This window comes from Montipora foliosa, chromosome 1, assembly GCF_036669935.1.
Source record: "Montipora foliosa isolate CH-2021 chromosome 1, ASM3666993v2, whole genome shotgun sequence".
Classification (NCBI taxonomy): domain Eukaryota; kingdom Metazoa; phylum Cnidaria; class Anthozoa; order Scleractinia; family Acroporidae; genus Montipora; species Montipora foliosa.
The window spans coordinates 67,045,069-67,060,876 of NC_090869.1; the positions used below are offsets into that span (position 1 = coordinate 67,045,069).

Below are 15,808 nucleotides of genomic sequence, written 5' to 3' on the forward strand. Positions count from 1 at the left end.
TTAACGGTCAAAGTCAGCAACAACAAAAATTATTGACTTACAGGTCCGATATCTCTTAGATTTGTAGACACTGTGTATAATCTTCCAGGCTCGAACTTTTTGCCATCAGTCGGAGTGAGGTATATTCTTGGAGATTCGCCATTTTTGCCGTGAAGAATCATGTATAATTTTGCGCGAGGATCCTGAACCTCTCCAAGACGGAATGCGACTGTTGGAGGAATAACACGTTTCAAATCAAGTTAAGTCTATAGCACATGATATTCAAGTTAATTGAGGACAAAACAATTAATTACAGGGACAAAAAAAATAGGGAAATTCAGCACAAATGATTCGAAGGAAAACTTACAGCTTTGGCGCACGCCAAAGGCTACGTCTTTGCTAATTGATATAGAGACCTATAAGCTTTGGTGGTATCTATAATTCGGATTAACGCCCCTAAATTTCAATTGTACGACCGCCTCACAAGCAGGCAGCTCGACCGGCTAAAAGCGCTGGAGAGCAAGTGTGTAGTCTACGAACTCAGACGTATTTCCGGCCGTCGTTTCTCGCCTTCTTCGTCGTTTCCTCTTCGGGGGAAAGAAAAGACGCCCGGTAATACGTTAGCCTGCGAGCATGCTCTCTCTCTTTCTGCGGTCTACTCCCAACCCCAGTCCCTCGGAGAGCCTGCTGGCAGGCTAGAAATAGGTCGGCGTTCAGAGGCTAGCAAGCGCGGTGAGTCGATCCAGTCTTCCTTTCACCAAAGTATCGGGGTGATTTTTTCAAAGATCTTATACAATTTGTATGTGGGTTGTGGATTATAATAGCGACGGTTCGTTACAATGCCTAATATGTCAGTAGGCTTAACAGCGTGAAATTCTATAATCTTAGAAAGTGACCTTCAAATGAACATGTACAATTTGTTGCATAAGTTTAACAACTTGCAAAAAAAAAAAAAGCAAAAACTTACAGAGGAAATGATTCATTTCTTCCTTTTTTGTGAAAATTTTAAAAATACAATAAGATGAAAAAAGAAACAAACACAAAGCCTGGAGCGTAATGCCATATGCACTCTTCATAAATCTCTATGTATTACTTACTATCATATGGCTGCATGATTGACTCTCCAGGAGCAAGAACACGCGATGTTTTGCCATCGTCTTCGCTCTCAGCAAGCCAACAGCGGCAAGGGAATACCACTTTAGGAACATCTGCAGCGGTCACTTCAATTTCTTCAATAAATACTCCTTTGTTTCGACCTTTGCTGTCGTGTCCAATGTGAACCTTTTCAATCTGTATTTTAAAAGAAGAGTAATCTGTATTCAGATCACTTGCACCTGCACCACGTGGGGATTTTAATCGCATGCAATCAGGGATGACGTAGTGGCGAGAGCACTCGCTTTCCATGCACCAATTTGGCCCGGGTTCAGTTCCAGACTTATACCCCGTTCACACCAAAGCTTAAACATGTTTAAAACTTGTTTTGTTAAACAGATTTAATAAGACTGGCCGTTCACACTGCGGGCGTGTTTAACAAAACACGTCTAAAACCGTGTTTAACAAAACTACCTCTCGAGGTAGTTTAACAATCGTGTTTAATAAAATACATTCAAAATGGCGGCAGAAACCAAAACTCGCGGAAGAATCTGGGAGCACAAAGAAACCCTCCTGTTACATGAAAAGTGGGGAGACAAGATTATCCAGCTACAGCTAAAATCATGCAAAGGAAAAAAGCCTATATGGCTAGTAATTGCGGCATATCTTCGAGCTGCAGGCTATGAAGACAGAGACGACGGCAGCTGCAAGACACGAATTCACACTCTGATAAGGTAAAGTCTCTGCTTAAGAGCCAGAAGGCTCATCAGGCCGGCGCTTATCTCCGGTTTCAGTAGCATGAAGCGACTAGGAGTATTTATACTCCCCCCTGGATGGGATGCTGGTCCATCGCAGGGTTACCCCCAGCATTACGCCGGTACCCATTTATACACCTGGGTGGAGAGAGGCACCGTGAGAGTAAAGTGTCTTGCCCAAGAACACAACACAATGTCCCCGGCCAGGCCCCGAACCCGGACCACTCGATCCGGTGTCGAGCACACTAACCACGAGGCCACCGCGCCTCCACACTCTGATAAGCGCCTTTTAAAACTACAAAGACGAATGCACCAAGACGGGAAATGCCACACCAAAGAAGAAGCCGGCTTTCTTCGACGAAGTGGACGAGTTTTTGTCGGACAAACCATGTACCAAACCAAAGTCCGCAACAATTTCCATAGATGGGGTGGGATGATGAAGAAATAACAAGAGCAGAAAACGTTGAGCCGAACGTAAACAACCCTGGCAGCAGCAAAGAAAAGGCAGAGAACCTTCACAAACCTCTCAATTATGTGACAGCGGTGACAAATAAGAGTTATAAAATGCTCTCCGATTGGAGGGCCAGACAACAGAATTGTGTCCAAAAGCAACATCTGACGACGTCTGTGAAAGTTTTGTTCAATCAGTATGATTTGAGAGTTTTTGATATGCGTACTGTACAAGCAGATACAAGACAGGTGTATCCGTATTACAGTGTAATATTAAGATAACTATACCATAAGTCTTAAACATCTTTTATTTCTCTCTAGGCTATAACGTTTATGCAACCGATTGAAGTTTGGCGGTCGCCATGGTGTTCCTTCAGGTGCGACGGAAGCCGATGAAACAAAGAAGCCGGTACCCCGTCAGTCGGCCGTCTTATAAAAGGCATATAAAAAGAGGAAAACCGCTTCTGATGTATTTGCAAAGTTTGATAAAGTGTTTGAGTCCTTTGTGGAGTATCAGCAAGCGGCTGACAAGAGCTTCCTCGAAGCTGAAGCGGCAAGAGAGAGGCGAGAGGAGGAAAGAGCGGAAAAGCGAAGGAAGGAGGATCAAGAATTTCTCCTGAAACTGGAGCAGGTTCTTCACAAGTAGAACCAACTATCTGCGTCAGTTTCCAGTTCGGTATTGACATTTTGTGCGAGCTGTTAAAAGAAATTAGACTAGCTTATGAGCGATTTTGAAACTTTCATTCCTTGAAATTATATTTCTTATGTTGAATTTTCACGGCATCCGAATTGTACACACGGTGGATTTTCCAACGCCAAATAAGTTTCCAATTATTCTGTAGTGAGCGGAGTCGGCAAGCCAATACAAAGTAATTGCAACGCGATGGCGACCTGCAATGGCTTTACGAAAGTTCGTGTTCTGTTTCGCGATATGGGGTGATAGTTCAGCGCACAGATATTCAAACGAATCCTTCGACATCCTGAAGTTCTCTACCCAATCATTATCGCTCCAGCCTTGGCAGGTCTCCTCCCAAAAAGACTGAGACCTGCTTTTACGCCAAACTCGACGTAAACTTGAGGCGCTTTGGAATAGTTGCCGCGTCAATACAGATGACACAAGACATCTGCGGCGGAGGTATCGGTAGAGTCGTCTCCTGGCTTTGCGCGACTTTCTGCGATTTTTCGGCTTTCTTCTCTCCGTGTTTTCCAAAACAAAAGCGCAATATTTCGCGCATCCGCCATTTTGTTTATATTTGTGGTTGTATGATGATGTACAATTTTACGTCAATTACAATTACGCGAACGCGAGGCTGAGCATGAACATGAGGCTGCGTTGTTGTCAGCTCTTGTAGTTCGGTGTCAACGAGTTGATCAGTTAATCATGTTTAATTAAACATGGCTTCGTTAAGCTTTGTTTAATTAAACATGTTTTTTTGGTGTGAACAGGGTATTAGTGTCACGTGTGGGTTGAGTTTGTTGGTTCTCTACTCTCCTCCGAGAGATTTTTCTCCGGGTACTCCGGTTTTCCCCTCTCCTCAAAAACCAACCTATGATTTGATTTCTCTACGTGTCCCCAATTAGTGCATCAGAACCTTAAATAAAGTCCATTATGAAACAAAATAATCTGGGGAAAGCCTTTCATGAGCGACCATCGACTGCTACCGTGGATAAATTTTCTTAAAAACTGCGTTTGAAAGTGGAGGTTGGGCTCTAGTGAAATATCTATGAGCTTCATTTGTTGGAAGTAAGCACCTAAACGAAGACGAAGGGGGGAGGGGGGGGGGGGCAAATCCAGCGCAACTATTTTATTAGCCCCACGCACCACTGAGGGGAGAAGGGGGCAGGCACTTGTCACACTGATAAAATCACTGAAAGAGAGAAGGAAGGAGAGCCGAAAACACCACCACTTAAAAAAACTTCTAAGAAAAATGGACGAACAACACTACAACACAATTACACATTCTAGTCTTCTCTCGCACGAGGACAATAGATCGTAGGGCCGTCTAACAACACCTGAATTAAAAGGCAACAGCGACAGCGACGGCAACGATAAAGTCACAAGACAAAATAATATCATTGGTTAAAAGAGGAAAAAGAATCGTGATGCACTTGCAGCACCAGCCGGTTTTAGTTTTTATTTTTCTTGCCTGTTAGTTACAAATATATATGATTACGTAACTTCTCAAATGAAAAAAAAGAAGTTAGAATTTTAATGCTTTTATGAAGCTTTAACGACAAGAAGCAGTCAGCCCTTAGCTGTTTCACGTCAGAGCAATGATACAATTTCCTAATGTGTGACTGCCTCTGAGCACAGAGGATGGACAACCGCTCCTTGTTGGCAATTCTGTTAAATTGGATACGGCTGCATTTAAACATTATTTGAAGGAAATTCTACCTAATACACCAAAAGAATTTACCTTTCCGATGTCCTTAATGTTGACGGAGACTTTGTAGAACTTATCAGGTTCAAATTTGGATCCATCGGGCAACAAATAAATTCTGCCCGACTCTCCCTTGTCACCTTGAAGCACCATGTAGAGTTTTGTGTCTGGGTCCAAAACTTCTCCCAACCGGAAACCAACTAGGAAAGTAAATTAACAAAAGCTGTTATAAGGTTTTCTCATACTGATTAAGCAAACATTATTAGCCGAGCTCCTGTCTCGTAGCCCTTTGGAGTGATACCTGTTCTTCTAACAATACAAATCTTAATTACGGGACTTTCAAAAACTGGGCGATTTCTTTGCATTTGAAAGAACAACATTCACTTTGGAAATTTGCAATTGGATTGCCCTCTCCTTGATCCGCTGAATTCTCAAAAACCAGCAAAACTGCAATGGATTTGAGACAAATACCTGTCCCCAACAAGATTTTACCATAATATAAAGAATGGTCACGCTTATTTCAGATATTCTTACTGTTGTATTGTGAACTTAGCGATTGTCCCGGAACTAAAACTCGTGTGGTTAGGCCATCATCTTCATCTTCCGCCAGCCAGCAACGACAGGGGAACACCACCTGGGGCCTGTCAGGAGCTGAAATCTCCACTTCCTCAACAAACACCCCCTGGTTGGGAGATGAATTGTCCTGGCCAAGGCTGATGTTACGAACCTGGAATTTAGAAAGATTGTCAGGGTGGTGGTAGGAAAAGACCTTGACTTGATTTGCATGAATTGTTAATTTCAGTTTACAATGTCTCCAATTACTGCTCCAGCGCTAGAACGACTAGACACTTAAATAAAGTTCCTTTCCTTTCCTTTCCTTAAATTACCGCAAGCAGCATTTCTACCATTTACGTAATTTAGTATATTTTAAAGTTGTATGAAACGCTTCGACAAATAACTCAAACGATGTATCGCACAGACCTGAGAATTGGAGAGGTGCTTCAAAGATTTGTTTCCTACAACATTCCACGTTCTTGGCCTCTTTCATTGAACGATTTCGAATTAATTTTTTTGTAATTGACCGTGAAACTATCTGCAGTTTGAACTCAAAAACAGGCAGACTCAGAGCAGGCTCTGATGATCACACCGCACTTATTAATTCCTCCTTGCGCCTTTGACCACAATCCCTTGCGTTTCGAAGAAAAATGCGTTCTTCTCCCGATTAGAGAGCTGCCTCCTTCGTTCCCTTCAGGCTCACTCACTGCGGCAGGAACAATATTTGGTTGGCCTGTGGCATATCCACTTACATTTCCCACATCTGCGGTGGTCACTGTGACAGTGTAAAGCTTTCCAGGTTCTAGTCTCCCTCCTTTAGGAGTCAAATAAATCTTGTCTGTATCACCCTTGTCGCCATGAATCACCATGTGCAGTTTGGTGTATGGATCCAATACCTCTCCAAGTCTGAAAGACACTGTAAATGGGAACAGATCAACCGATAAATATAATCCTATTTACAGTCCCATGACTGTTTTTAGTGCGAGGTCCGAAGGACGGAGAACTTTTCGGTTTAGAATGGGGCATGATAACTCAAGTAAGCAACATAATATTTCCTGATCAAAATTCCGGTGTCAGATGTCAACATTCCAAAGGGTCGGAGTAAAAGATTTTTCGAATTCTTTGTTAGACCATGCGTAGTAGTGGGTAAGTATCTCGAAATATTTCATCTTGGGGTAGGTGAGTCTCCTAGCCTTAATAAGAAAACAAACTGGGAAATGTCGCCGACCTTCTCCCCTAAAGATAATGTGTGGTCGATATCCGAAATCGTCGACGGAGAGAGAAGGGTAAGTCGGTGTCGCGTGTCTCGTTCTTAGCGGATCAGTCCGCCACTTTGATGTCGCTTTGCTGTGGAAGTTCACATTGTACGGACGGACGTACGGGCTGCGCAACAATTTTGTGAAAGGTAAAGAATTTTCGCTACGCACGAAAGGGAAGTTTTGATCTATTTTGTTGTTTCTATTTTATCTGGAGGGAATTTACCTGCCTACTTTACAACAAAAAGCACATTTATGGCAACTTACTATGTGAGTCTTTGGTTTACTCAAATGTGCCTTTGTCGCTTTATTTCCCTTTGCTTTTAACCGATTGACTCCTGGGGACTCCCCATTGACGAGTAAAATCGTCTGGGGTTAGACAGATTAAAATACTAAGTCTGGCAAAAAATCGTCTGGCGTTAGACAGAGTAAAATACTAAGTCTAGCAAATGATGTTGAAACAAATCCTGTTGATCAGCGCTCTGAATCAAGGCCACTTTCTGTTTTCATCGTACGTGCTCGTGCGTGCAAGACTTCGCACTAACCGTTCGGTACCGCTCGTTGGGTAACGTGAAGTGCCAATGATGCATATTTTACACTTGATTTATGGCATATGCTTGGACAATAATTACTATTGGGATTCAGCAGTAACATGCTTGCCTTTTAATCTCTACATCATCATGCTCACGTGTTGAAGATCTCACACTGAAGACAAATTCTTTAACAATAAAACTAAACTGAAAAATACATACAGATAGTAATACAAACTTTTGTACCTTTATATTCTGCCATCTCTGGTTCGGGTTCGGGTTCAGGAGCTTAATTCAAGAAAAAATGAAACAAAGTTATTATTTACCACAGTCAAACAATTCAACAACCAGAGCTACATTGTAACAATATTCACAGCTGATTGAAAAAGATGGTGAACTCAACCAACCAAAATGATTTTTTCCTAGTAAAATGCCAAAATTGCAAATAAAACCAATCAACCAAAAATGGCCATGTCCTATGGTACATGGTGTTCATGTGAGTCAGCTGCTGCATAACCAACAGCCATTTTACATGTACATTCCAGAAACTTGTAATTTTTTCAAATTGTAGCCAAATTTGGAGCCGGAAACACCACATAACTTCTGCAAAGAACTGTTTCAAGTTAACCTTAAAAATGAGAGAGAAGGTTTTTCTCTTAATACGGTCACCTGCATACAACCTGCGGCACCTTTTTACCGAAGATATTCAACATTTTATTTTTTGAAATTTGAATACGACTTATCAATTAACCCACTGACTCTTGATTGAGACTTTAATAGATTTTACTCATTCTAATGCCAAATTATTTTACTCCACTCCAGTAAAATTGTCCGGCGTTAGACAGTTGAACTGGGGGTGTCCTAGGGAGTTTGACGTGTCCAAAGGTTATTTAACTAGTCAGTCACTTGCAGATTGGTTACGCAAGCGACCTTTCAATTGAATACCCTGCGAGCAGTTGGTTTCTCGTAGGAGAAACCAACTGCTTGCACGGTATCAGTTGAATGAACTTGAATTTTAACATCTGAAGGACGGTTTTATTTGAGTCTTACCAGGTGATTCAACAGAATGTTCTTCGGTTATTGTTATTTGTTCCTCCTGCACAACATTTTCATCAACTGAGAAATACAATGATAACATTTTCGTAAAGTTTGTACAAAAGGTCCTGTAGCAAAATGTCACCAGATCATTAGACTTGCATGTATGGTATCAGAAATAACAATTGTGGCAGTTTGATTGTGTGTCAGTTGTCTTGTGGTGGTACTGCTTCTTTAAGATACTATATCTAAGTTATCTTGCTATTAAAAAGAACAAAAGTCTTGTCGATTCACCATAACTTCAATTTTAAAAGGAGCAATCAAGTGTCAAGAAAAAACGAAAATGAAATTTTAAATTTAGGGGTGCCCTAGGTCAGGGCCCTATTATAAATCAGGGAGGTCAAGATTTGCATCATTACCAGTACGCCAGTACATTGAACCTGAAAATTATCACTTAACGATTTGCTGGTTCAGGCATTTAGCCCTCTCAAGTTTTGGCAGCTTCTGCAAGTACTGGAGCAGAAATTACGTAAAACAAAAGAAACAAAAGACAGAAAACAAAACAACTCCAAACAGGGACTAATCCCAAGTGACCAAAAACACAATGCTTTCCAGAAGACCCCAAGATTTTTACCGAAATCCTGAGAATCACAACAGTTTCATAGAGCATCACCGGAGTAGCTAATTAGTAGGAAAGAACATTGTTTATTGTCAATTACCAGGATAAACGTCCACCTCAACTCGTCTGTCTTCATCTCCTGTTAGCCAGCGATTACAAGGAAAGAAATACTTCTCATTGCGATCAGGGATTTCTATTCTCAAGAACTCCAAATACCACTCTGGATTTGGACCAGAGTTGTCATGACTCAGTCGGATTCTCTCAACCTGGATAAGAACAGTAAACATGAAAAGGCTGCTGAATAATAAATAATCATCATTATTATTATAAAGCCTAAGAGATAAATACACCTTATTAAATGGTTTAACATATAATATCATGGGTGACAAATTACTCCTTAATTTAGGCCCAAAATTTCAGCGTTAATTAATTTATAATTTCACATGTGAAATTACAAAATTGCCATGGTAACATCTCTTGTATCTCGATCAGAGCCAAGATGGCGTCTAGATTTAAGACAGTGACCATTGAAGAAGTTACGAAATTAAAAGAAGCGGCAGAAACGTTAAATATGTGAAAGAGCACAATTAACTGGGTGAGAGTTTTTGAGAAGTGGTGTGACGAAACTAGCCTTGAGAAAAACCTGGAGATGATTCTTCCTGAGCAGTTGGATCAAGTACTCGAGCGATTTTACAATTACGGTTGTGAGCGTAATTTGTCACCCACGACATTAAAAGGTAATCAAATGGTTTTCTCGTGAAATTAGGAAATAATTTCACTTGCGTTTTGTCAAAATTCTGATAATTTCCCTCGCCTAAAGGCTCGGGAAATTATCAGAATTTTCACAAAACGTGCGTGAAATTATTTCCTAATTTCACTTGTTGCCATTTGATTACACATACATGTACTAATACCCATTTGCGCGTTGCATAGTAGTTTTCCAAGCCCTGAAGGGGCAAGGAAAAATGCGGGCAATGAGCAAATGTCTGCATGTATTACATTTATTTCCGATCAGTATTATGCAATTTTCTGGTATTTTGGCTTCTTCCTGCATTGACTGAGAATCATATTAATTGCATAAGGTCAGTATGAATGCCAAAAACGTTACACCGACAAAACCATTCAAATATTCATTATTTTACTGGATAAACAAAATGACAGTCAAGTGACAGGCCATGACAAGCAAAATTCTCCGGCTTTGCATTGTGTTGAAAACAATAATTATAATTATTTAATCTTTTATTGAGAAACTCCCATTCCATCCATATTTGCTCTGTTCTAAATTGGTCAAACCAGGACACTACAGTGTATCACTATGTCATATCTTGCCGAGACTGGGCTGTGCTATTTCACTTCTTCCTGAAAATGTTGAGTTGGACGGGTCAGGTGAAGGGGCCATTGCTCCCCTTCTTTTGAGGTAATGGTTTCAAAGGGTTAGAATTTGATTGGGAAAGGCCTCAAATTATTTTTTCTTTCCAGCAATCTACTATGTCCAAGAAAAGAAAGGTATTGGTCAAGTGACCATAACAGCGATATGCTGTAGCAAAAATTTCCAGTAATGTAGCAGCTCTCATTCGGTGCTGTAAGCAGCTTGTATTGTTTTTAAGTCTAAAGTCATTATTCCAAAAAATTGAATATATATATACATCTCAATTTAAAAAAATAATAAAAATAAACAAATCATTTGAACAATAAACAAACAAAATAAATTATTGAAACAATGACTTAATATTATTGTTTAGTCTTTTGTTTTTGGCGAGCCTGAATCACGGTATACATTATGAGAGATGGTAAATGACTTAAACTTTCAAGATCCAACCCTTTCTTGATCATACTTTTCCAACATCCATGGTCTGCACAGTAAATCTGTCAGTACGTCCCCTATCAAATCTCTTCAAGGTTTTTCCCAATTCCTGACGTAGCATGATCTTTTCAGTTTGTCCTTCATCACCAAACAACTGCAGTGTTACGTTAGCATCTGTGCCAGCATACGGCATATCACCAGTCTTGAATGTCAAGCTGTAAGCAACATCTGTGAAAATAGACGATTTAAAAAATGTAGTCAAAGAGGATTAAAAATTACTGAACTGGTTCATATAATTTTCCCTTTATTTAAGGGGAATCTCTCCACCTTTTTAAAGTCATTTTCCTATGCAATTTCTCATGCAATGCAGATAGGGGTGTAATAGGGTCGAAAAGGCTTGGAGAAACAACACAACGCTAAAAAACAACACTAAGAATACAACGCAACGCTAAACAACAATGCCCACAACTATAACGCTTGCTCCTCGTTGTTAAGTAGGTTAAATTGTATTTAACTACATTTAGAACAATGTCGTATTTATAAGAACATGACCAGAAGGAGATGACAAGGCTGTTTCCTAACAGGAGCCCGGTAGCCTGGGGCTCCCAAAGAATAGCTCTGGGCGCCTTAATTTTTCACAGCAACACCTTTCACTTCATATGTTGGGCTCCTAAGTTCTCAGCGTTTAGCTCTGAGGGCCCCTTTAAAATTTTCTTAGGCAGCAGCCTTGGATGATTCTGATCAAACCAGGATGACAATAAGCTAAGCTCAGAGTTCACAACAAACTGCAGCATGGCAGGGGAGGCCTTAAAGACATACAAGGAATGAAAAAGTTCAAATCATTAATAAAAATGTTAAACAGAAGAGGCCCTGGAAGGGAACCCTGAGGTACACCAACGTTAACGTCCCTGTAACTAGAACATATCCCATGAACTTTAAGTCTCTGTTTGCCGCCCGTCAGGAAAGAGGCCATCAGCTGCAAGGCCGATGAGGAAAGACCATGTGCACGCACCAAGTTTAGCCAGCAATAGACTGTGATCGATTGAGTCAAATGCCTTGCGAATTAAGATCTATCACAACTGCAACAACCGTTTCCCTTTTATCTAGAGATCTCTTCCACTCTTCGAACATTTTTTCAGAAGAGCAGAACAGTGAGAGTGGTGCTTTAAAAATCCTGACATCCAGCCATTCTGCCCACTATTGGATGCACAATGTGCTTTGCAATGTAGAAATTCTTGAAAACAAGATTGTGCAAAACAGATCAAGATCGTCAGACAAAGGGTGATAGGTGTTGTGTTAACTCTGCATACATTCTAAACAGATGTCATACTTTCTGGTCTCCTGACAGCTTTTCCTGGCAGTAATTCTCTTTCTGTTTTACTGTCCCACACATCCTCTGCCAGCCAGCAGGCACACGGAAAAGAGATGGGATCACTGTCCACTGGTGATACTCTAACACTGTCAACAAATAGTCCCTTCCCATAACCACGACTGTCTTGGCCAAGACGGATCTTCTCAATCTGCAGTGAGGGTTTTGAATTGGTTTAAATTTGGTTAAATAACAATGAAAAAGAGTGTGTGTGACCACTGTGAGTAACTTTTTTGGGTTGACTTTTTGTTGCTCAAAATTCATTAAAAGTTTGAAAACATATTGCCCTGTCGAATTTTTTTAAGTAGGCAAAATTCACAGCATTTCCTGGCATTGTCTTTTCAAATGAATTTGTTTGTTGTTTGACAAGGACTTGTTTACCAATTTTAACCATTGTCAATGAACTTTAAATAGCCCCTCAAGAACTAAAAGAACGAATAGAACTAATAGCCCCTCAAGAATGTCCCAGCCTTCACACTTAGTGATCTATGAGGCCAATGGTCTTCTGGTCAGTGGTTCAATACACAAGTGCAGGCTCAAGTGGATTGTGCCTGCAGAATTAGATAAAGCCAGGATTTGTTCTTTTGTGTTTAGTTTCTTGATGAGTTTTTTGAGAACCTTTCATAACCCACCAACCATTTTTTAGGTACCTTCAAAAGAAGTTTGATGGCTAGGCCCTGAAGGTTTGCCAGCCACAAAATAATAAAATGCAGGGGCAGGATTTACTGAAAAATGAGTAACAGCCCCCCAAGACCATTGGTCATTATGTTGTGGATAGTTGACAGACTGTTGGCCAATGTTGGGCCAATGGTTGCCAGTTGTTTTGGGGAGCTGTTCATGTTGGTCAGTGATAAAATTTTTATTATTTTGCCCAGTATTCTATAATTTTTATGGGGTCTGGTTAAATCCACCATGGGCATCCATGGATAACTTTAGCAACAACTTCCATTTAAAGAAATTATCAGTGGTTAACAATTTTACTACACGTATATAAACAACTCAACAAAATGATTATTACAAAATCAAAGAAATATCTCAACTTGCAGACCACAACAAAATCACAAAGAAAACTCTTAACAAAATTGCTTTACAGTTGTCATACCTTTCCTATGTCAACAGTTAAAGCCAATGTAAACTTGTATGTTTTCTCTCTTTCCAGTGGTTCCTCCGGCCTCAAGAACACTTTGCTTGTTTCTCCTTTTTGACCAATCAGATAAATGTACAGTGTGGCTTCTGGGTTTAGCACCTCACCAAGATGCACAGATACTGTGTGAGTTGCATCTGAATCTAAACGGTTTGAATTTAAAAATGTCAGATGAAATCCTCTCATTTTTTCCCTCCACACTCAACATTTTACTAAAGCCCCGTTCAAACGGTCATGATAGTTGATGATAGTTGATGATAGTTGATGATAGTTGATGATAGTTGATGATAGTTGATGATAGTTGATGATAGTTTCAACTATCACGCACGTTTGAACACGAACTATCATTCACTATCATCAACTATCATCAACTATCATGCAGTTTGGACATGTTCAAATTCGACATGATAGTTCATGATAGTTTTTTCCATTTGACCGAGCGGATGATAGTGCATGATAGTTTTTCGGTCAGCGGGGGTAACCAAGGCGGGCTCAATGCAAGTTTGCCATCGTCCTGTGAGGAACAACAAAACAATAATTTGGACAAATATTCGGACGACAGTGACAATGAAAGCGAGAAAGTGAGAAAAGCTAAAAAAGCTAAAAAACCAGACAACGAGAAGTGGAGTAGTAGTTTGATATGCAACCTAATAGATGAGTACGAGGCACGGCCATGTTTGTGGAACATTTTTTGCGATGACTACCACAATCGGGATGTTTACAGTGTTTACATTGTTTACATTGTTTGTTTACAATCGCGCGCGGTAGGAGACTAGGTACCAGTTAGCTACGCCAGCACATTGCGCGATTTCGTCAACTATCATGAACTATCATGGACCGTTTGATCGCAAACATGATAGTCAATGATAGTGAATGATAGTTGAAACTATCATCAACTATCATCAACTATCATGACCGTTTGAACGGGGCTTAAGACTTATGTTAAGCTGTTACAGTGAAAAAACAGGCTGAGCAATATTCCATTTCTCAATCTAGCAATTAAAAACAGTGTTAAATCTATACATGCAGAAAAGACTGCAACTTCCCTTAACCTTCATCTTGTGAGATGTTAAACTATAGGTGGGATCGTAAATGACAGGACTGTGCATTGAAAATTTGAGGTGCAAGCCATTTACACTCATACATGTAAAAGTCAACGATGATCAAGAGGATGTTTTCAAATTTTCTCTCAAATTAAACCTCCACTTCCTCACTTGTGTGACCCTAAAAGGAACTTTGGCAGTATAAATGTTACAGTATTTGCACCCTGAACAGCATAAATGAGACCAAAATCTGCAAACTGGAGCCCTAGGAGAGCAGATAAACATCCCCTCACTGTTTGTGTCAAATTTCCTGGTAGTTCTGCTACCCCGGGACTACAGTTTTTGTAAAAAAAACCTCTTTGGTTCCAAGTTACCATTTTGTCTTCTTTTAAAATTTTCTGCCAAATCTGTGTACTGATAATGTAACCCATTTGTGAATGAAAATGAGCATCCATGACGAGCAATTTGCTACTTGGTTTTATATTTCATACTTCACTAATGTACTGTATCACATCATTGGCCAGCGATACTGCCGAATCAAGAACAATGATTATTGCTCTTGCCTGATGTGTGGGGAGTTCTTGTTCCTGGGTATATTTCTCTTTCCATTTTTCCATCACTAATGTCCTCTGCCAACCAACAAGAACATGGAAAAAACAGGGGGTCTTCTTCATCAGGGGTGACTTCAATATCATCCAGAAAAATCCCCCTCCCACTTCCATGGCTGTCGTGCCCAACACGAATTCTCTCCACCTACAGAAGAGAAAAGCTTTAATTTGATCGCATGTTGCTTTGTCTTAGGATAGTTTGACAAAGTAATTAAATAGTTTTAAAAACTAGATCTGGGGGTATGTTATCAACTCTTAGCCGGTACTTATAAACTCCCACTTTTCAACTGTGTGAAGAAATTAGAAACACTGTTGAGGAAAACGGTGACTTCCTATGTAGGTGTGTATGAGACAGTGTGTAGGAGGGGAAATTCCCCCAGCCCTTGTAATAGCTAGCCCTCTTCAATTGCCTCCCAACAGTTACCTACATTCAAACAGTGTATCTCATCACACGGTGGAGAAGGGACAAGCAACACATAGCATGGGGCAAAAAAAAAGAAACACTGTTTGCACTTTTCTGTGGGCATCTTCCACATTCAATTTTACAAGATGACAACTAACTGCATGGATATTGGCTTGAACTTATTCATCACTGCGTGACACTATTATTCCATACCTTTCCAATGTTTGGCATCTCTACTGAGAACATGTAAGTCTTTCCTTCTTGAAAAGTGTCTGCAGCAGAACCAGATGGGCGGAGTACAATCTTGGTACTTTCTTCATTTTCTCCACACAGCTGTAGGTACAACTTTATGTATGGATCCAAAACTTTGCCCAAATGCACAGAAACAGTATACCCTTTGTCTAGATCAAAATAAGGAGCATGACATTAACAAGATACTGCAGTCTTGCAATCTTGTTTTTCATTAAGGCAAATGCACCATGGATTAGATCAAGAAGACTAGAGTTACAATCAATTAAGGAACTACTTAGCGCTACAAGACCCATGAAATCCATCCAAGTGTTAACCCTAACACAAGGCAAAAAGAAAAAATTTCTAACCAGCGTGGGTACTGAACCTACAATCTTTGGATCCGATTGATGTTTCACTACTGAGAAAAAACACCAGAGGGAAACAGGCTATGTGTATTAATTAAGGATCTTGTTTTGCAGAAATTAAGCATGCAGGAGTACACTCGGAAAGGAGGAGTCTGTTGTGTATACGTAGCACTGGAAAATAAGAGAAAA

General features: G+C 40.2%; 1 protein-coding gene across 5 annotated transcripts in view; it reads right to left on the reverse strand.

The window, feature by feature from the left end:
* The window catches only part of LOC138005844 (lipoxygenase homology domain-containing protein 1-like), a 66,811-nt gene that overhangs the window by 36,018 nt on the left and 14,985 nt on the right, over window positions 1–15,808 (reverse strand). For all 5 annotated transcript variants that reach the window (XM_068852027.1, XM_068852041.1, XM_068852021.1 and 2 more), the window contains 13 exons: window positions 15,237–15,424; window positions 14,576–14,765; window positions 12,928–13,112; window positions 11,787–11,976; window positions 10,488–10,684; window positions 8,753–8,918; window positions 8,049–8,114; window positions 7,245–7,286; window positions 5,965–6,128; window positions 5,192–5,384; window positions 4,694–4,857; window positions 1,077–1,269; window positions 42–208 (listed from right to left, as the gene is read on the reverse strand). In XM_068852027.1, coding sequence (XP_068708128.1) covers window positions 42–208; window positions 1,077–1,269; window positions 4,694–4,857; window positions 5,192–5,384; window positions 5,965–6,128; window positions 7,245–7,286; window positions 8,049–8,114; window positions 8,753–8,918; window positions 10,488–10,684; window positions 11,787–11,976; window positions 12,928–13,112; window positions 14,576–14,765; window positions 15,237–15,424 — 2,105 coding nt within the window. The remainder of the gene's footprint in view (window positions 1–41; window positions 209–1,076; window positions 1,270–4,693; window positions 4,858–5,191; window positions 5,385–5,964; window positions 6,129–7,244; window positions 7,287–8,048; window positions 8,115–8,752; window positions 8,919–10,487; window positions 10,685–11,786; window positions 11,977–12,927; window positions 13,113–14,575; window positions 14,766–15,236; window positions 15,425–15,808) is intronic.